Consider the following 17,784-nt stretch of genomic DNA (forward strand, 5'->3'; position numbering starts at 1 on the left):
CATCTTTTCAACTGTCCCATCTTTCTGTCCTCAAGTCAAACCTGGGGGAGATGGGACACCACGATCATATCCTTCACCCTTGGATCCACTGAGCTGGACAGTTGGGCGTCAACATTCTTAGCCCTGCCATACTGTGTAAAATATTAAACCAGCTTAATTTAAAATTAACTGGATAGAATGCCCCTTCTCCTCATCCAGGTCAACAGTTAATGCAAACAGGTATAAACCCAAAGGTATCAGGGCCTGTCTTACAAGGGCTATGGATCTTCAACTCCAGAAGAGGCACTCTGCTTCCTTATTGGCTAGAGGTTCTCCTGAGAGAGCTAGAGACTGTTCTGACCTAGGCTTCCTTAGAAAGTAAGTATACAGCACAGTCCCTGCAAACCTCTTTAATTCATACGGCTGTGAATTATTGTCATTCCCAGTCCGAAAGGCTTCTCAAACAGGCTTTCAGGGGAGTGTTTACAAACACCCACCTCATCTCCCTTGGAATGCTGCCAGAGAACTAATTGCCATACCCAAGGCAAGGCCAAACTTAGCACAGAGTCAAACAGAACTTTTCCACAGCTTTTACCGACCAGATGAACTAATTGCTTCCTGCAAAAGCTCACGTCCCGTTCGCTCTTCTTTTCTATCTTATGGGAGGGGGCCAATCATCTCCAAGCCTTACTCCCAAGTTGACCCTTTTTCTTAATTGTTCCTGTCTTCTGGCAGCTCTGCACATGCGTACACTGGGAACAGCCTCATGCTGTTCTTCTGCCCTGCTGATGTCAGACTCCAGAGTCTCCAGAGGCAGCAAAGAACTACCAGATGGCCTTGGCCCCCTCTCTGCCTCCAACTCAGAGCCCTTGTTCGAGCCTTCCCCAGACTCCAGGACTGGCCCACGATCCTCCCCAACCTCCTCACTGTCCAAATGTGCTGGCAGCTCTGCTGGTCGCTGGCGGGCCACAACAGAGACCTGTGTAGGCCAAGCAGATGCAGCTATGAATCCCACATAAAGGGGCATCTAAAAATCAAAAGTGTTGTGTCTCGTCCGATCTCGCCACAGCCGGGGCCTTCTTATCTGCTTCCGAACACGGAGGAATGTCCTAGTATGCCTCCCGGCCCCAGCCCTGGCTCCATGCCCAGACAGGCTGAAAAGGAGGAAATACCTCCAGCCCCCAGCTCTGGCTCCATGCCCAGGCAAACGGAGCAACTAGACCCCTCCCCCTCCTCCACAGCATGTGAGCCTGAGGGAGGTCAATTGCCAAAAGCTGCAGACTGGAGTGACCCTCGCATCAGAAGACTTGATAGACGGAGGCAACAGAAGGAAGGGAGGGGCAGGCCTGGATAAGTGCTGAGTCATGGAGCCACACCCCATGGCCTATATAAAGGACCTGCTTTCTGGCATTCTCTGAGTCAGGCAAAGTCTAAACATATCTTGCTGAAGTCACTCTCTGGTCTCCTGCCTGCCCTGAGGACTTTGCTAGGACTTTGGCAGAGCTGCAGAGGCACACCTGATTCGGATTTCCCTGACCCGGCCATCAGCGGAGGAGTGGGACACGACAAAAAGAAGCCCAGAGGTTTTTTCTGCTCCCCAACTTCTAATGCTAGAAATGTGGAAAGGGAATGTTGTACCCTGTCTGCTTTTCCTGTAGACTTCTTTCCATCCACTTGTGAAAAGGAGCCGCAGTAACGGTAGCCGTCAATGCTGCACTCAATGAATTCCATGGTGTTTTCCGTTAAAGTTCCCGTTTTATCCGAAAACACATACTCAACCTAGAAGGAAAAAAGAAGAGTTTCCTTTTTTTAAAAGAGGGGCACAATTTTAGAAGAGACTAGATAGGCACATTTTTGTGCCAGAGCATCTGTGGGTTTCCCACCCCCCCTTTCCAATAGTGATATTTAAGATAAAACAAAGTCAGCAGTAATGCTTGCGCAAGGAAGGGAAGTAATAAAAAAAGAAATTAAGCAGTACCATCTTCAGTTCCCCTTCCGTCTTCCCTTCCTTCTTTTTAAATGTTTGTATGTGTATATTATGTTTCAAGGGATGCGATGGCTCAGTGGCTAAGACGCTGACCTTGTCGATTGAAAGGTTGGCAGTTCAGCGGTTCGAATCCCTAGTGCTGCGTGTAAAGGGGTGAGCTCCCGTTACTTGTCCCAGCTTCTGCCAACCTAGCAGTTCGAAAGCACGTAAAAAATGCAAGTAGAAAAATAGGGACCGCCTTTGGTGGGAAGGTAACAGTGTTCCGTGCACCTTTGGCATTGAGTCATGCCAGCCACATGACCACAGAGAGGTCTTCAGACAGCACTGGCACTCGGCTTTGAAATGGAGATAAGCACTGCCCCCTAGAGTTAGGAACGACTAGCACATATATGTGAGGGGAACCTTTACCATTACCTTATATTGTGTTTCAAGATATGACAAGACCCGGAGAGGGGCAACACAAATCTTGTTTTTAAATTGGAATTGAAAGTGGAGACTAAAACCAAAGGCTCGCAACTCACAAGCTTCTTTTCTCAAGAGAAAGGTCTCTTTCTTAAGCTCCAAAGATAGCATCTTTATGGAGAAGAAGCTACGGTAGAAGAGTTCAACCAGATGGACCCACATCAGCTGCAAGAGTAACATTCACACTTATCCGATTTGAGAACCGTGATTTACTTTCGGTTGGTAACAAGAAATCTACAGAATAGTAAGAGTTGAAAGGGACCTTGGAAATCTTCTCGTCCAATCCCAATCTATGTTCACTATTGTTTGATAATAACAGATGCCACCTGCATTTTCTGCAGAGGAAGAGAGGCCAAGATGGTTAGAAGACCAGCCAACATTTGCCTCTGTTGGATGGTGGAAGGCACAGGGGGAGACGTCACTGACCTGTCCAAGTTCTTCGTTGAGGTCAGAGGTGTTCACCAACGCGCCTTCGTCGATATTTTCATCGTACATTTCTCTGTCCCAGGTAATGAAGAAGGAGCCTAGAAATTTCTGCATCTCGACAGTCACATACATGGAGACCGGGATAATGAAGTTGAAGAGGACCATGAAGGACAGGAAATCAGTGAACATCTTTAGCAGCTGAAAAGGACACAGGCACACACCGAGGAAGAGACATCAAGCCACCCGTGGATGGAACAAATCTGAATGTAGACCACCGTCAACCCAACACAAGCCAACCGATCTACCTTGAAGGCTTCCCTCTCTCTTTGAGTTTTGGGGTTGTACCAGGGTTCGTCGTGATATGGGACACTCTGCCAGATATATTTCAAAGTAGTGCATATGATAGCTTTGCTCACCAGCAGGAATAAGTAGAACAACAGGAATATATTGATGGACCTGGAAAGTCAAATATTCCAAGAGTTAGGACGATAGCTTGTGTTTCACAAACAATATGCACAACGGGGCGAAAGAACTTGCTCCTGGTGATGTTAAAGTACTGGCTTGGCAAATGTTATATTTAAACCAGGGATGGGCAATGATTTTCCTGAATGGGCCACATGAGAACCTGGGACTGTTGTGGAGGCCTGAACCAGGGGTGAAATCCAGCAGGTTCTGACAGGTTCTGGAGAACCAGTAGCGGAAATTTTGAGCAGTTCGGAGAACCTGCAAATACCACCTCTGGCTGGCCCCAGAGTAGGGTGGGAATGGAGATTTTGCAGTATCCTTCCCCTGCCACTCCCACCAAGCCACGCCCACAGAACCAATAGGGAAAAATTTTGGAGGCATGTACATACATAAATTGGAAAAATAAACAGCAGTTGCCTTCAAAATAAAAGCAATCCATGCGGTCTGGACCAGGACAGTCAAAGGGCCAGATATGGCCCAGGGACTTTAAAATACCCAGGTCTGATCCAAAGGTGCTTTTTCAAGAGGCAACTGGACTTTCTGGTTTTTCTTTGAAGACGTTTCGCTTCTCATCCAAGAAGCTTCGAAGAAAAACCAGAAATTGTCTCTTCAAAAAAGCACCTTTGGGACAACCATGACCTGGATGACTGAGAATCTCCAGAGACATCCAGGTATGATCTAAAGAGCTTGCTGAAATCCAGTATCGATGCCACTTAGACTTATATACTGCTTCGCAGTGCTTTACAGCCTGCCTTCCTTCCTTCCCATTTTGCACTAGCACTTACTTATATACTGCTTCACTGTGCTTTACAGCCCTCTCTAAGTGGTTTACAGAGTCAGCATCTTGCCCCCACCCATCTGGGTCTTCATTTTACCGACCTTGGAAGGACGGAAGGCTGAGTCAACCTTGAGCTGGTCAGGATCGAACTCCTGGCCGTGGAAAGAGTTTGCCTGCAATCCTGCACTCTAACCATTGTGCCACCTGGGCCCAGGCCATTTCGTCTAGCGTATTAGCTCAAAGATGCAAAGAGGGAGAGGCTGAATCCCAAAATACGATCCATCAACAAATTGATCCATCAACAAATTGATCCATCAACAAATAGGATCCCATCAACAAATATGATCCATCAACAAATAGGATCCCATCAACAAATATGATCCATCAACAAACTGATCCATCAACAAATATAATCCATCAACAAATTGATCCATCAGCAAATTGATCCAACAACAAATTGATTAATGAGATCTGATTAATAAGTTGGTTATCTGAATTTATCAGTTGGTTATCTGAATTAATCAGTTGTTTATCTGAATTTATCAGTTGGTTATCTGAAAAGGCTTTCCCAGCTCAGAACTTTTGCTGTTAAACTGGATTTATTGGCTTCTGAAGGTCAGGAAAATCTGTGATTGTCCCTGGATTGAAAGGATCCAGTTTTGGGGATTATGGCCTGAGTCGCTATCCCATCTGTAAATATTAATCTCTGCCTGAAGGTCTGAGGAAGGCATAGAAGAGACCACAACGTTTTGTACACAACCCAGACTCAAAGAAACGTCTCTGCAAATTTTTATAAAGACAAAGAGTGAAGACAAAGTGTAGGGGAAGATGTAAGCCCTCCAGCTTACTTTTCAACCGCAGAGCGTTTCTGAGTCTTCCCTTGGTAGTTCAACGCCATCTTGGTTTCCATCCCAGTATAGACAGCGACTCCTGAAAAACAAGAGAGAGAGAGAGAGAAACTCCTTAACAATGAAAGAGCTAGAAAAAAGAAAAAGAAGCAGAAATGTGTTTAGGCACCTACATGCCTACTCCAGAATAAATCCCAGATGCGACTCACAAGAAAAACCAATGGATGGGAAAGCCCTTGCTCACCGTAAACCTTTGGGGTGTTTTTCAATTTGGCTCCTTTCAGCAAAAGGTTCTCGGGACCCAACGGCCTAAAAACGAAAAAGGGAGGGTCGGAACATTGGTAAGAAGAGAAGCAACTGGATGAATGGGTGAAAAAATGGGTGGAGTTAGCAGAGATGTAAACTTTGATTACAGCGGGAAAAACCCCCACACAATTACTTTTGTTTTAAGTTGGAAACCACTTCTGGACTTTGTGCTTGAGGTGTAAGAAAAAAAAATGAAAATTTACCGATTGGATGGGTTTGTTGTTATAGAAATAGCTAGTTTATATTGCTATGTAAAAGTAAAAAAGTTGAGGTTTGATGCTATTATTCTACTGCACCAAAGGAAGTCAGAAGTCCATGCCTTTTCGTTCTTTTTTCCCTTTGACCTACACTTTCCCTTTCTCTTCTCCTTCCCTTACTTTCCCACTATTTTCTTTTGTATTATTTTTACTTTGACTTTTATATTATGAACTAATAAAGAAAGGGAAGCAAATGGAAAGTTCCAACATCCAACCACAGAAAAAACCCACAACTATTTAGAATATGACAAAGTCCATTATGACAACTCGGTATATGGGGGACGTGTAAAATTAATAGGTGGGGGAGAGAAAGAAAGTTCAAGAAGCAGGGATGACAGGACTGCTATAGCTGGACTTCAAAAATCTGGATGACCGCTAAGATGGCAGCCAAAAGTTAGATTTTTTTTCTGTATCACACAGCTGATATCTAAGGGACAATCTGGATTTCTCCATCCTCAAAGTGATAACCCTTGATATTAAAAAGAAGCTGGATCAGCCCTTTGTTGTAGAGCAAATGAGAAAGCACATCTTTTAGAACTTTAGGGATATAGGCTAAAATAACACACTATTGTTGATACTGTTGATGCACACCAGAACAACTAGACACAAGAACAGTTTCTTCCCGAAGGCCATCACTCTGCTAAACAAATAATTCCCTCAAAAATGTCAAACTATTTACTAAATCTACACTACTATTAATCTTCTCATCGTTTTCATCACCAATCTCTTTCCACTTATGACTGTATGACTGTAACTTTTTGCTGCTATCACTAAGGGTTAAATTGCAACCTATGACCATCATTTGTGTTGTAAATGTTGTACCTTTGATGAAGGTATTTTTTTTCTTTCTTCTTTTCTTTTATATACACTGAGAGCATATGCACCAAAACAAATTCCTTGTGTGTTGAATCACACTTGGCCAATAAATTCTATTCTATTCTATTCTATTCTATTCTATTCTATTCTATTCTATTCTATTCTATTCTATTCTATTCTATTCTATTCTATTCTATTCTATTCTATTGGAAGCCCAGCAGTGTTGCACTTATACCAAAGAGACTCAAGGTGAAGCCTTCTTGAGTTTCTTCCTCACCTTCCTATTTTCCCAGATTAGGTTCTTGTTTCCCCACCCTTGCCACACCTACTGTACCTTCTTCAAGATCATTCCCATACCCCACTACAGCTAATTAGTTACAAGATGTTAAATCCCAATCCGTCAAGCGATGGAACCCACCTGGCTAATGGTTCTGGTTCATCCGTGTAGATGTTAATTCTGCCCACAAACCTGTTGGCACATGCATAGAAAAGGATGTTGATATAGGACTGTCGTTTTCGTATGGGAGTTAACAGCAATTTAAATTTAAAGGAAGGAAGTGAGGAGTGAAGAGGCAGGCTCGGAAAAGAAATAAAGACTATCTAGCCGTTGGGTTCTCCCCAAAAGGAGAAGTTCAAAGTTCACCTGTACAAATCTGGCTGGGGTTGTTCACACTCAACCGTGGCCACCAAACGGTTCATGGCTTCAACTGTATTCATCTTGGCTGTATCGTGCACAGCATAGTGAGTCTAGAAAAGCAAAAACACACCAAAAACTGAAGGACCACCAGCAGCCAACCAACCAACCAACTCCTGCCAATTTTAAATCTGTAATTTGAACCATCGTTGGATGGGATTCACTCCCATCTTGTCACCCCCTAAGCTACTGCGAGCTGCGTAATGATTTTACTGAATTTTTTTTTTTTTTACAAAAATGTAGAAATAAAAATTAACATAAACTAACATAAATCAGGAAAGAAAGACCAAGAGGAAAAAGAGAGACAGAAACGGAGGTGCAGGAAGATATAAAGTAAAATTAAAACTTGATTATTTTTCTTCCTCTTTCTATTTCTGTCTCTCCTTTTCCTCTTTGTCTTTCTTTCTTCCTGCTTTCTAGTTTAAGATTTCTTTAGAGCTCCTCTTTAGAAGAGACAATTTTTTTAATGATCCACTCAAGAAATGCAGGCGTTAATTTTATGCAGCAATGAGTGACCAAACTTTATGGTGAGAATCAAACAATTTCGTGATTAATGTCAAACTTTCTTGGCTGTTCATTAGATGCTCAGTTCCACTCTGATTTTTAGGCATTTACAGGAACACAGTAACTACAAAAAATGATTCGGGAAAGCAAGTCCCAGCTTCTAATATCGCTTTTATTTCCAATAATGCCTCTGAGTTCAACCTGTCTCCTAAGTATCTTCGGTGGACCTCCGTAGACCTGATGGATCTGGTTGGAAGGAGGCCCAGAAGAGAAAACTAAGGTCCTCCAGAAGGTTTGGAGGGTTGAGTGGTTTGTGAGAATGACCTTGGGGGAGGGGAGGGAAGAGCCACAGAGTAGGCCATGATCAAAGAAGAGGCAGCTGAACCGGGGGGGGGGATCCATTTTTTTTACTACTGATTCGGTGGGTAGGGTGTGGTGGGCGTGGCTTGGTAGGCATTGCAGGGGAAGGATATTGCAAAATCTCCATTCCCACCCCACTCCAGGGGAAGGATACTGCAAAATCCCCATTCCATCCTACTCCTGGCGGAAGGAGATTGCAAAATCTCCATTCCCACCCCACTCCAGGGGAAGGATAGTGCAAAATCCCCATTCCCACCCGTTTCTCTCGCCCCCACCCCAAAAGTGTGAAATGATAAATCGCATTTGAGGAAGGAAACTTCTTTTACAAAGTAGGGTTGATCCCAAAGGTCCGACCCAACTAAAATTACACCTGTGATGGAAAGATCTATTTTTTTTTTTAGCATTTTATACCCAATCCTTTCTGCATTTTTTGATCTGGTTTTTTTCCCCCCCTAAGATACCGACAGGAAGCAAATTCATTGCAAGTCAACATAAGAGAAGCTTATTCGGGTGTTCCTTCTGGATGGGATAATCCACTGCGTGTCGAAAGAAAGGATGGATGTAGCAGTTAAAGGCACCAGTTTAAAAAAACTGGGTTCTAGAAGAAGACAAGGGCTAACCACCTCCAGATCTCTTGCCAAGAAAACTGCAAGGGGAGCTTCCCTTCTCCTCTTACCTTGTGATTCGATTCTCCATCTAGACTGGCAGTCGTGACGTAGCAGGTCCCTTCCTTGTTGCTTGAGGCCAGTAAAATTAAGTCACACGGAAAGGTCTCGTCTACTGGCACTTCTACGATGTCGCCAACCTCAAAGCCGAAACAGGGAGTTGTAATTTTTGTAAAAACAGTCTGTTTATCAGTCTTTCGGTCAATCAGTCTCTCTCTCTATCTCACCCACCCACCCACCATCTATTTATCTCTATCTATCTATGTTGATCATCCATCCATCCATCTCTATAGCTATCTATATCTATCTTTCTACCATCCATTCATCTATTCATCTATCCATCCATCCAATCATCTATTTATCTCTCTCTCTGTCTCTCTCTCTCTCTATGAAATTCTCAAAACATCCATCCACCCATCTTTATATCTATCTATATTTATCATCCATTCACCCATGCATCATCTATTTATCTCTCTCTCTTTCTATGAAATTCTCAAAACATCCATCCATCCATCCATCCATCCATCCATCCATCCATCCATCCATCCGTCTCTATATCTATCGATCTATATCTCTATATCTATCATCCAGCCATCCAATCATCTATTTATATCTATCTATCTATCTATCTATCTATCTATCTATCTATCTATCTATCTATCTATCTATCTATCTATCTATCTATGAAATTCTCAAAACATCTATCCATCCATCCATCCATCCATCCATCCATCCATCCATCCATCCATCCATCCATCCATCCATCCAAATGGTCTGTCTGCCTGTTTATCTGTCTTAACCTTGGCGACTTGAAGGTGTGTGGACTTCAACTCCCAAAATTGCTTTGGCGAGAAATCTCTGGGAACTGAAGTCCACCCATCTTAAAACAGTATTATTCTTCAGAACTGAGGAGAAACTTGTCCCCCACTCCTGTTACCTTGATCTTGTCACACTCCTTCTTCACACTTTCTCCATTTTCAATCACAAAGACTACACTTTTGTTGACTTCCTTGTCCGCTCGGTGCCGCAGCCAGTCCTCATATCCCTGAAGAAACAAGGGGAAGGAATACACAGACCAGAAAGCTGGAAAAATCCAATCCCAGAACGGAAGGGACAGAAGACATGGGCTCCACTTGTTTTAAAAATGGCCTTCCAGGTGCAAAACCTTTTCTCCCTAGCTACAAGAGCTCTGAGCTGTAGCGAGATAAACTTAGAATATCAGGAAGGTGGGTTCAGAAGAAGTGGATAGAAACCAGGGGTGGGATTCAGCTGGTTCAGACCAGTTCAGGCGAACCGGATGTTAATTTTAATCTGGTTCGCCGAACCGGTTGTTCCAAGAACTGGCTGACCTGCTCACGCCGCCCCTCCCCTCCCAGGAGTCTCCACGTGGCCCGTTTTGGGTGCCAAGTAAGTGCAGGGTGCGCGCGGAGGCTCTAGGAGGGTGAAAAATGGGCCTATCGGAAGTACCAGAAGTCTGGAAACAGGCCTGTTTCCGGCCTCTGGAGGGCCTCTGGGGCCCAGAGAAGGCCGTTTCCCCATCAGAGAGATTCCAGCATATCCTCCAGAGTCTGGGGAGGGTAAAAACGTGGCCCTGCCATAGTGCAGGAGGCCGAGTAGGCCACGCCCCCATGACCACACCCACCCAGCAACCGGGCAGCGAACCAGTTGTTGAAATTTTTCAATCCCACCCAATAGAAACAGTTCTCTGTTTGCTGGAATAAGGAGCCAGAATTACCTGTTTAATAGCTGTAATCGTAATCACAAAGAAGAGAGGAAGGCCACTCGTCACTGGGCTGGTTGGTGTGTCCACGATCACCTAAGCAGAGATGCAGAAAGGCTACCGGACTGACCATTTTAAAGGAAACAGCTATTCCTTGATTACGCTTCTAAATTGGCTGCCAGCTGACGGAGCCAACAAGGGAAGAGGGGATCCAAAGTCAAAAGAGCCCTCCCAAGCATGCTAGTGTGTTCTTGTTTGCTTGTTGGAAGACCATCGGGAATTTGGGATGGTCTTCCGGAGTGATTTTTGCGGAAGAGTCTGCCACTCGAAGGCATCTTGGGAAGCATCTGTTCCAGATCATCTAGAGCAGGGGTGTCAAATTCAAGGCCTGCAGGCTGCATCCAGCCCATGGGGTTCTTAGATCTGGCCCGCGGGTCCACCCAGGAAACAGCAAAGTGCCTCTGTCAGCGAAAACGTTGCCGTCCGCGGTCCTCCCAGGCACCATTTTAGGCCGCAACGGCCTCCTGCAGCTCTCTGCCAGCCAAAACGGAGCTTGAGGAGGCCACGCACGGCCAAAAACGGAGCCTCGGTGAGCGACATCGAGCTGGCCATGCCCACCCTATCCACGCCTACCCCATGTCAGCTTTGGAAGCCACATTAACCTCGGAAGCTTCCACATTGCCACCTTCTGGCGCTTGGGAAAGTGGGAGGGGGGATTTGACAGAGGGTTTCGTTAGGCATAATAGCATTCTTCTTTTCGGTCAAGGCCATGCTGTTCCTGCATCTGGAGGAGGAGTGGTTGCAGTGGGGCCTCAGGTTGGGACGGAGGGTGATTGGGCCATGTGACGGACTGAGGGGTACCGGGGCTGGATTTGGGGTTTTGGTTTATTGAAGGAAAACCTGGAACTCTCAGATTCGGGTTTTCCCAGATGTGCCAGTATACCTATTCCAGGGGTCTGCAACCTTAAACACCCAAAGAGCCATTGGGACCCGTTTCCCACAGAAAAGAAAACACCGGGAGCCACAAAACCTTTCCCGTGCGTGACTCTTTCTTGAGCGGCCACAAAACTAGCCTATGTAGTTGAATTAAACGTTCTGTTTTCTTCTGAAACTTTTCTTTTCTTGGATTTATCCATGGTTGGCTTACCGGGGGTTGAAAAGCTCAATAAACTGCATGCTGGTGGGTGTCGCACGTTGGTGGTTGTGATGTATATTTTAAGTGACAGGGAGCTGCAGCAGAGGGGTCAAAGAGCCGCATGCGGCTCTGGAGCTGCAGGTTGCTGACCCCTGACCTATTCCAATAAATAAAGGATTTGAGATGACGCTTGTCTCGGAGTTTTTTATTTGGGGTTGGGTCGTTCTGGAACGCTGACACCTCTTCCACGCCCCCACAGGTCGAACACAATCCTGAGGTGGCCCTCAACGAAATCGAATCTGACACCCCTGAGCTAGAGTCAAAAGATCCTTTTTGGCCCCCAATTTTCATTGCGGAACATCATTTCTCAATGATTTGCCCTAAGCACCCGGTCTGCCCCAACACGCTTATGCCAGGGTTGATCAAAATCAAACCATTTACAGAAAGGTTATGCAAATTTCCACGCGTCTCTTCTGGCATGGTTCACTACAACCAGTTAATTAATTCTTGACTAAGCTACCTGTCATTGAAAACACGGGAAATCCACACCCACGGCCCATGGCAATTTTGATTTATCTCAAGTTACGTAAGGTTCCTTCACCTGTTTCACAGCCTTCCAGGCACTGAGGAGGCGCCAGGTGATATCATGGCGACATGTGAAGAAATAGCTGTAAATTTCTCTGGTGTGCAGCAAGAAGAGATTGGAGTGCCATTTGTCAGAAACGGCGTAGGGTCGACTGCTTGTGTGTGGGGGTTGGACTAGATGACCTGCAAGGTCCCTTCCAATTCTGTTAATCTGTTTAAAAAACCCTATTTACAGAATCTAAACCCACAACCGAGGACCAAAAAAATAGTCACTGTTTAAAAAATAATAAGAAGAAGAAAAGCAACCACATCAGTGGGTCTTTTAAAGTAGTCTTACCTGGACAAGGAATATGACAAGAAAGTAGAAATTGGCAATTCTTCGGAACTGTTCAAACAGATTCTTGGGAAGAAAATTCCAGACTGTGTACTGCAAGGCAGAAACAAGATAGGATACACCTTAATACCACCAAAGGGTATTATAGGACTCTTCCTGATTTGCTGAGCTCCAGATATGTGAGGGTTGTTGTTTTTTAAAAAAAACTCCTTTTAAAGCATTCTTTTCTTTTTGAGAATGTATCCATCAATTTTTTTTAAATCAAGTTTTATTGATTTTTTTCTTTCAGCCCACCCACATATTTTATGAACAGAGTATTGACCATATCATATCTTATACAACTTGTCATATCCAAATGCATTTTACATAGTTACAATTTCTGCCAAAATGTTCTTTTTCCATATTTTTTAATCTTATCTTAATACTTCTACGCTTATATAAACAACATCTTCTTCCGCCCTCAAATTCTAATTACTCCATTGTTAATCTTCTCATTGTTCCCATCACCCATCTCCTTCCACTTATGACTGTATGATTGTAGCTTTGCTGCTTGTATCCTTTATATTGATATTGTTCCTGATTGCTTATTTGTACCCTATGACTATCATTAAGTGTTGTACCTTATGATTCTTGAGGAATGTATCTTTTCTTTTATGTACACTGAGAGCGTATGCACTAAGACAAATTCCTTGTGTGTCCAATCACACTTGGCCAATAAAAAAACTCCTCTATTCTATTCTATTCTATTCTATTCTATTCTATTCTATTCTATTCTATTCTATTCATATTTATTCTCTTTTAACTTTCATAGTAAGTATCCATCAATTCTATGAATTCGATTCAGCCTACTACAGCCCAGCAGGGAACAAGTACCATTTTCAAAACAACTTTGGAAAAATAAAAAGCTGGAATGCCAACCTTAACAAATGTATATGCTCTACATTTAATATTTAATAGGAATTTCACATGCTGCAAAATTGTATTCAAGCTCCCCTTATCCCAATATAAGGGGATAATATAATCCCAATATTATCCCATATGTCATTACCAAAAAAGAAAAAACAATGATCGAAACCAAAATTTTGGCCCAAAAGGAAATCAGGAAGTGTGATGGGGTGAACTATTTGATTTGTTTATAGATTTTTAACCTCAGCTTCCTAAAAAAGACAATTCTAAAGAAGTGCCAGATTAAAACGGAAAAGTAACTCAATAAAATACTTCATGGTATATAAAGCTTGGAAGAAAATTAACCAACCCAATGTTTATTAAACACGACAAATGGACATATCTATAAATACGCTTGCTAGATTTGACCTTTCCTGAAATAAAATTAAAAGTCAACAGAGTTACACTTGAAAACTAGCCTAAAAAAAGACTGCAAAAAAACACGTTTCTACTAACTATGGAAGACAAGATTATCCAAGCTGGTCCTTTTCTGAATTGGAAAACTTTGCAGACTTTTGGGAACTCTGGATTGTATCTCAGTTCTATAGTTGGGTTTAGCCAAAATTTAATCTGGCTGTTTAGAAGCCAACATATTGTCTGCATGCAGCTGGCTTGGTCTCAACTATTCAGTAGAAAGGGGAGATATTTATTACTAATATAAATTAGTTTTTAGCTTGTATTAAACAAATCGTTGTTTAGCACAGGGGTCTCCAACCTTGGCAACTTTAAGCCTGGCGGACTTCAACTCCCAGAATTCTTCAGCCAGCAAAATTGGCTGGGGAATTCTGGGAGTTGGTCCTCCCAGCTTAAAGTTGCCAAGGTTGGAGGCCCCTGGTTTAGCGTATTATACAACTCCAGATTTTGTATGGACTGGAATTAATTTTTTTTTTAAAAAACCATAGGGTTAGGTATGCTAATCAGGTGAGGGATGGCTGGCTAAGGCTGCGTTGAGTTGAAGTGCAAAAGCCTTAAAGTTTGCCAAAGTTAGACAATCTTGCTCTAAAACCAGGGGTCTTCAAACTTAATTTAATTAAGTTTCAAACTTAATTGAAGACTTGTGGACTTCAACTCCCGGAATTCCTCAGCTAGTCATGCTGGCTGCAGAATTTTGGGAATTGAAGTCCCCAAGTTTGAAAGTTGCCAACTTTGGAGACCCCTGCTCTAAACTCTTTGATACGGGAATTGTAAAACCAACACATGTGAAGATCTGAGGTCCGTTCCCATATCTTAAGTCAGACTACAACTTCCATCATTCCCAACCAGCATAGGCTATACACCTGGAAACCTCTAGAAGGCACACCAGTTGTGGAAGGACCTTCTAATCTAAAGAGGCACTGCATGGATCACCCTCAAGCTGGCCATGGCGCAGAAGGATCCAACCAATGAAGTTCCATCAATCCATACCTTGGAGGAGACAATTTGATTGGAGCAGAACTTTTGGGGCACATAAGCTTCGATATGAGGAACTAAGTGGTGGCCAACCACTATAGTCCGAGTCCCAACGCGCTTTTCTTCCCCAGCAAACTATAAAACAAGAGGAAAAAAAATAAGGAAGTTGTCAACGATGCGTGTGTTTGTGTGTTGTTAAGGTTCTTGGCATTTGGCCTTCCACAAATGCAGATTTATGCGCGAAGGCTCCTCGCCAATTAATAAAGTCAGCTTTCTCCAACTGGTGCGGTCATATTGTGTGGAGAGCACCAATCCCACATTTTTCAGCGAAGATGTCGAGCAAGAATGGAAAACCGCGTCAAGACACTGGCAAGATACCACAATGGAATCATCTGGTTTAAGCGGCAGCTGTGAGCAGGCCTTCCACATTGGCTTCTGGGAAAAAGTCCAATCGCTCTAACATCTGAGGAAAAGCAGATTGTCCGGAAAGCTCGAGATATCCGGCAGAATAGCCCCCACAAACTGCAATAATTCTGAATTAATTTTTTTATTCTTTTAAAGCAGCATCTAGAATCGGGATGATTTCCGTCTTTCTTATTACATGGAAATTATGCCGTTTTCCCATTACGCAACATTTGCGGCGGTAGGTAGTAATGACAGTTTTCCTCAACAGCAGAAAAACCTCCTGCCAAAAATTGGCGGTGTTTTTCTCCCGTCTTTTAAATTCTAACCGAGCTGTCCCCACACGTTATTATTACCTTTTTTTTTTAAAAAAAAGGAAATGCGTATCCTGCCTTTCCATCCAATTGGAATCCACAGGGCAGGCAAAGAATAACATCAAACAAAGAATTAGGACAGTCAATGTTTTGAAAATACCAAAAAAAAAATATGTTCCCACAGAGCTTTTGAACAGCAGAGGTAGCAACATGAAAGAGGCAGCAGTCAGTAGAATTCCCCAATCTCTGAAAATTGAATTATGCATTTCGCTGAACTGGAAAAACATTCAGTGGGGAAAGATTGGCTCTGTTCCTTCTTGTCCCTCTTCTTTAGATGCTAGATGGAAATTCAAAAGAACGATCTGGAAGCAAAGACAACCCACCACCACCGTATCATCGTCAAAAAACAACAACACAAACGTGGGGGACCGACAAGTCTCGTTTAACTGAATGACATAACTGGTTTAGTTCATTTGATAAACCACCCATTTCTGAAGACGTCGGATTTAACAGATCAGGAGAACATCTCATAATATCAGCAAAGCACATCTGAAGGAACCAATCGGACAATTCTGGATTTTTCTAGATCAAATGGAAATCCACAACTGAAGCCTGCCCGGATCCTAAAATGGCTGCCCAGAAGACCCAACTCTACCACCAACACAATAGACTCCAATCCCATGACAATATCCGCTGTACATCGGAAGCATCTTCACCCATCATCTTCGCCGGCATATACGCAAGAACCTTCTCCACCAGAAACCTTCTACCATTCTGCAATTAAGTTCTGCAGAAGTTCCTCAGAGCAAAAACCCATTTTGAACTGAAGAAGTTCCCCTTAAAGAAAAATACAACCCATTTTTCTTCTGCCAAAGGCCCTACCACTTTTTTTTTTAAATTTGCATTTATATCCCGCCCTTCTGCGAAGACTCAGGGCGGCTTACACTATGTCAAGCAATAGTCTTCATCCATTTGTATATTATATACAAAGTCAACGTATTGCCCCCAACAATCTGGGTCCTCATTTTACCTACCTTATAAAGGATGGAAGGCTGAGTCAACCTTGGGCCTGGTGGGACTTGAACTTGCAGTAATTGCAAGCAGCTGCTGTTAATAACAGACTGCTTCCCATGTAGGGAATGCAGGAGGATTGGAAGGAACGTAACCTTGTCGAGCTCAAAAATTGCCCCCAGAATCAAGTTTGGTTTCAGAAATTCAAACTTTCCTAGTTGCGGAAAAGTTTCCACGTGGTTTTAAAATGCCAGGAAAGAAGGGGGAGGGAGGGACAGAGGGAGGAAGAGAGAGAGAGAGAGAGAGAGAGAGAGAGAGAGAGAGAGAGAGAGAGAGAGCAAGCAACGTACTTTTGCTGATTCAGAGTCCATCTTTATCTAGTCCATAATGGAAAACGGAAAAGGATTCAGATGAAAAAACAGCAACTTTTCCAGTAACTTTTTTTCCCTTCCGTCCCTATGAGCTAGATAGTCTCTCTGGTTTCAGATCGGCTAAAGCTCCAGAATACTTTTTTTTTTATGACTTAAACATACACCCTCAAACACTTCTCTGGAAAAAGCTGATCGGAACCCAAAGAACAAAACAAAATGAAAAAAAAGAAGAATATGTCCTTCCCCTTTTGGCTTTGGTGGCTGAAGGATTCGTGGAAGTCAAGTTACAGCCGGGTTGCCGGGAAGGTGGAAGGAAAGTCATCAGGCCAAAAACTCTGCACTGCATCCTTGAATTGGAAGATGTGTTTCAACACAAAATCCTTGACTTTGCGTGTGACGTGCGGCCAGAGTTCCTCATGGTTGTGTCAGTGGACGTCCTTGTTCCTTCCACCCCGTCCTTTTTTAAAAAACTGTCTGAAGATTAAAATCTTGGGAGATTTTCCATGATGGATGGAAACACACACACACACACACACACACACACACACACACACACACACGGAGGGAGGGAGGGAGGGAGGGAGGGAGGGAGGGAAGGAGGGAGATTTCCAGCTTGCCCATATTCGTCTCTAGAATAGAAACTATATTTTAGTGTATCCATCTTTCTTTCTTTCTCTCTCTCTCTCTCTTTCTTTCTTTCTTTCTTTCTTTCTTTCTTTCTTTCTTTCTTTCTCTTTTTCTTCCTTCCTTCCTTCTTTTTCCTTCCTTCCTCCTTTCCTCCCTCCCTCCCTCTCTCTTTCCTTCCTTCCTTCCTTCTTTTTTCTTTTTCCTCCCTCCCTCCCTCCCTCCCTCCCTCCCTTCCTTTTTCTTTTTCCTTCCTTCATCCCTTCCTCCCTCCCTCCCTCCCTCACTCCCTCCCTCCCTTCCTTCCTCCCTGTCCTTCCCTATCACCTATCCAACCATCCATCCTTCTATCCACCCAACCACCAGGATACTGGATGCCCAAACACCATAAAATCGAGAGCAGCAAT

At 43.5% G+C, this 17,784-nt stretch overlaps 1 protein-coding gene across 5 annotated transcripts in view; it reads right to left on the reverse strand.

Annotated features, from left to right (window-relative positions):
* The window catches only part of ATP11C (ATPase phospholipid transporting 11C), a 68,973-nt gene that overhangs the window by 29,167 nt on the left and 22,022 nt on the right, over positions 1-17,784 (reverse strand). For 4 of the 5 annotated variants that reach the window (XM_058196746.1, XM_058196748.1, XM_058196749.1 and 1 more), the window contains exons 2-13: positions 14,671-14,790; positions 12,325-12,414; positions 10,283-10,363; positions 9,485-9,592; positions 8,559-8,687; positions 6,968-7,071; positions 6,743-6,793; positions 5,190-5,254; positions 4,946-5,027; positions 3,160-3,310; positions 2,855-3,052; positions 1,618-1,758 (exon numbers count right to left, since the gene is read on the reverse strand). In XM_058196746.1, the coding sequence (XP_058052729.1) occupies positions 1,618-1,758; positions 2,855-3,052; positions 3,160-3,310; positions 4,946-5,027; positions 5,190-5,254; positions 6,743-6,793; positions 6,968-7,071; positions 8,559-8,687; positions 9,485-9,592; positions 10,283-10,363; positions 12,325-12,414; positions 14,671-14,790 (1,320 nt within the window). Of the gene's footprint in view, positions 1-1,617; positions 1,759-2,854; positions 3,053-3,159; positions 3,311-4,945; positions 5,028-5,189; positions 5,255-6,742; positions 6,794-6,967; positions 7,072-8,558; positions 8,688-9,484; positions 9,593-10,282; positions 10,364-12,324; positions 12,415-14,670; positions 14,791-16,732; positions 17,294-17,784 lie in introns of those variants that run through there. The other variant, XM_058196750.1, reaches the window with a different exon arrangement.

This window comes from Ahaetulla prasina, chromosome 11, assembly GCF_028640845.1.
Source record: "Ahaetulla prasina isolate Xishuangbanna chromosome 11, ASM2864084v1, whole genome shotgun sequence".
In the NCBI taxonomy this organism is placed as follows: Eukaryota; Metazoa; Chordata; class Lepidosauria; order Squamata; family Colubridae; genus Ahaetulla; species Ahaetulla prasina.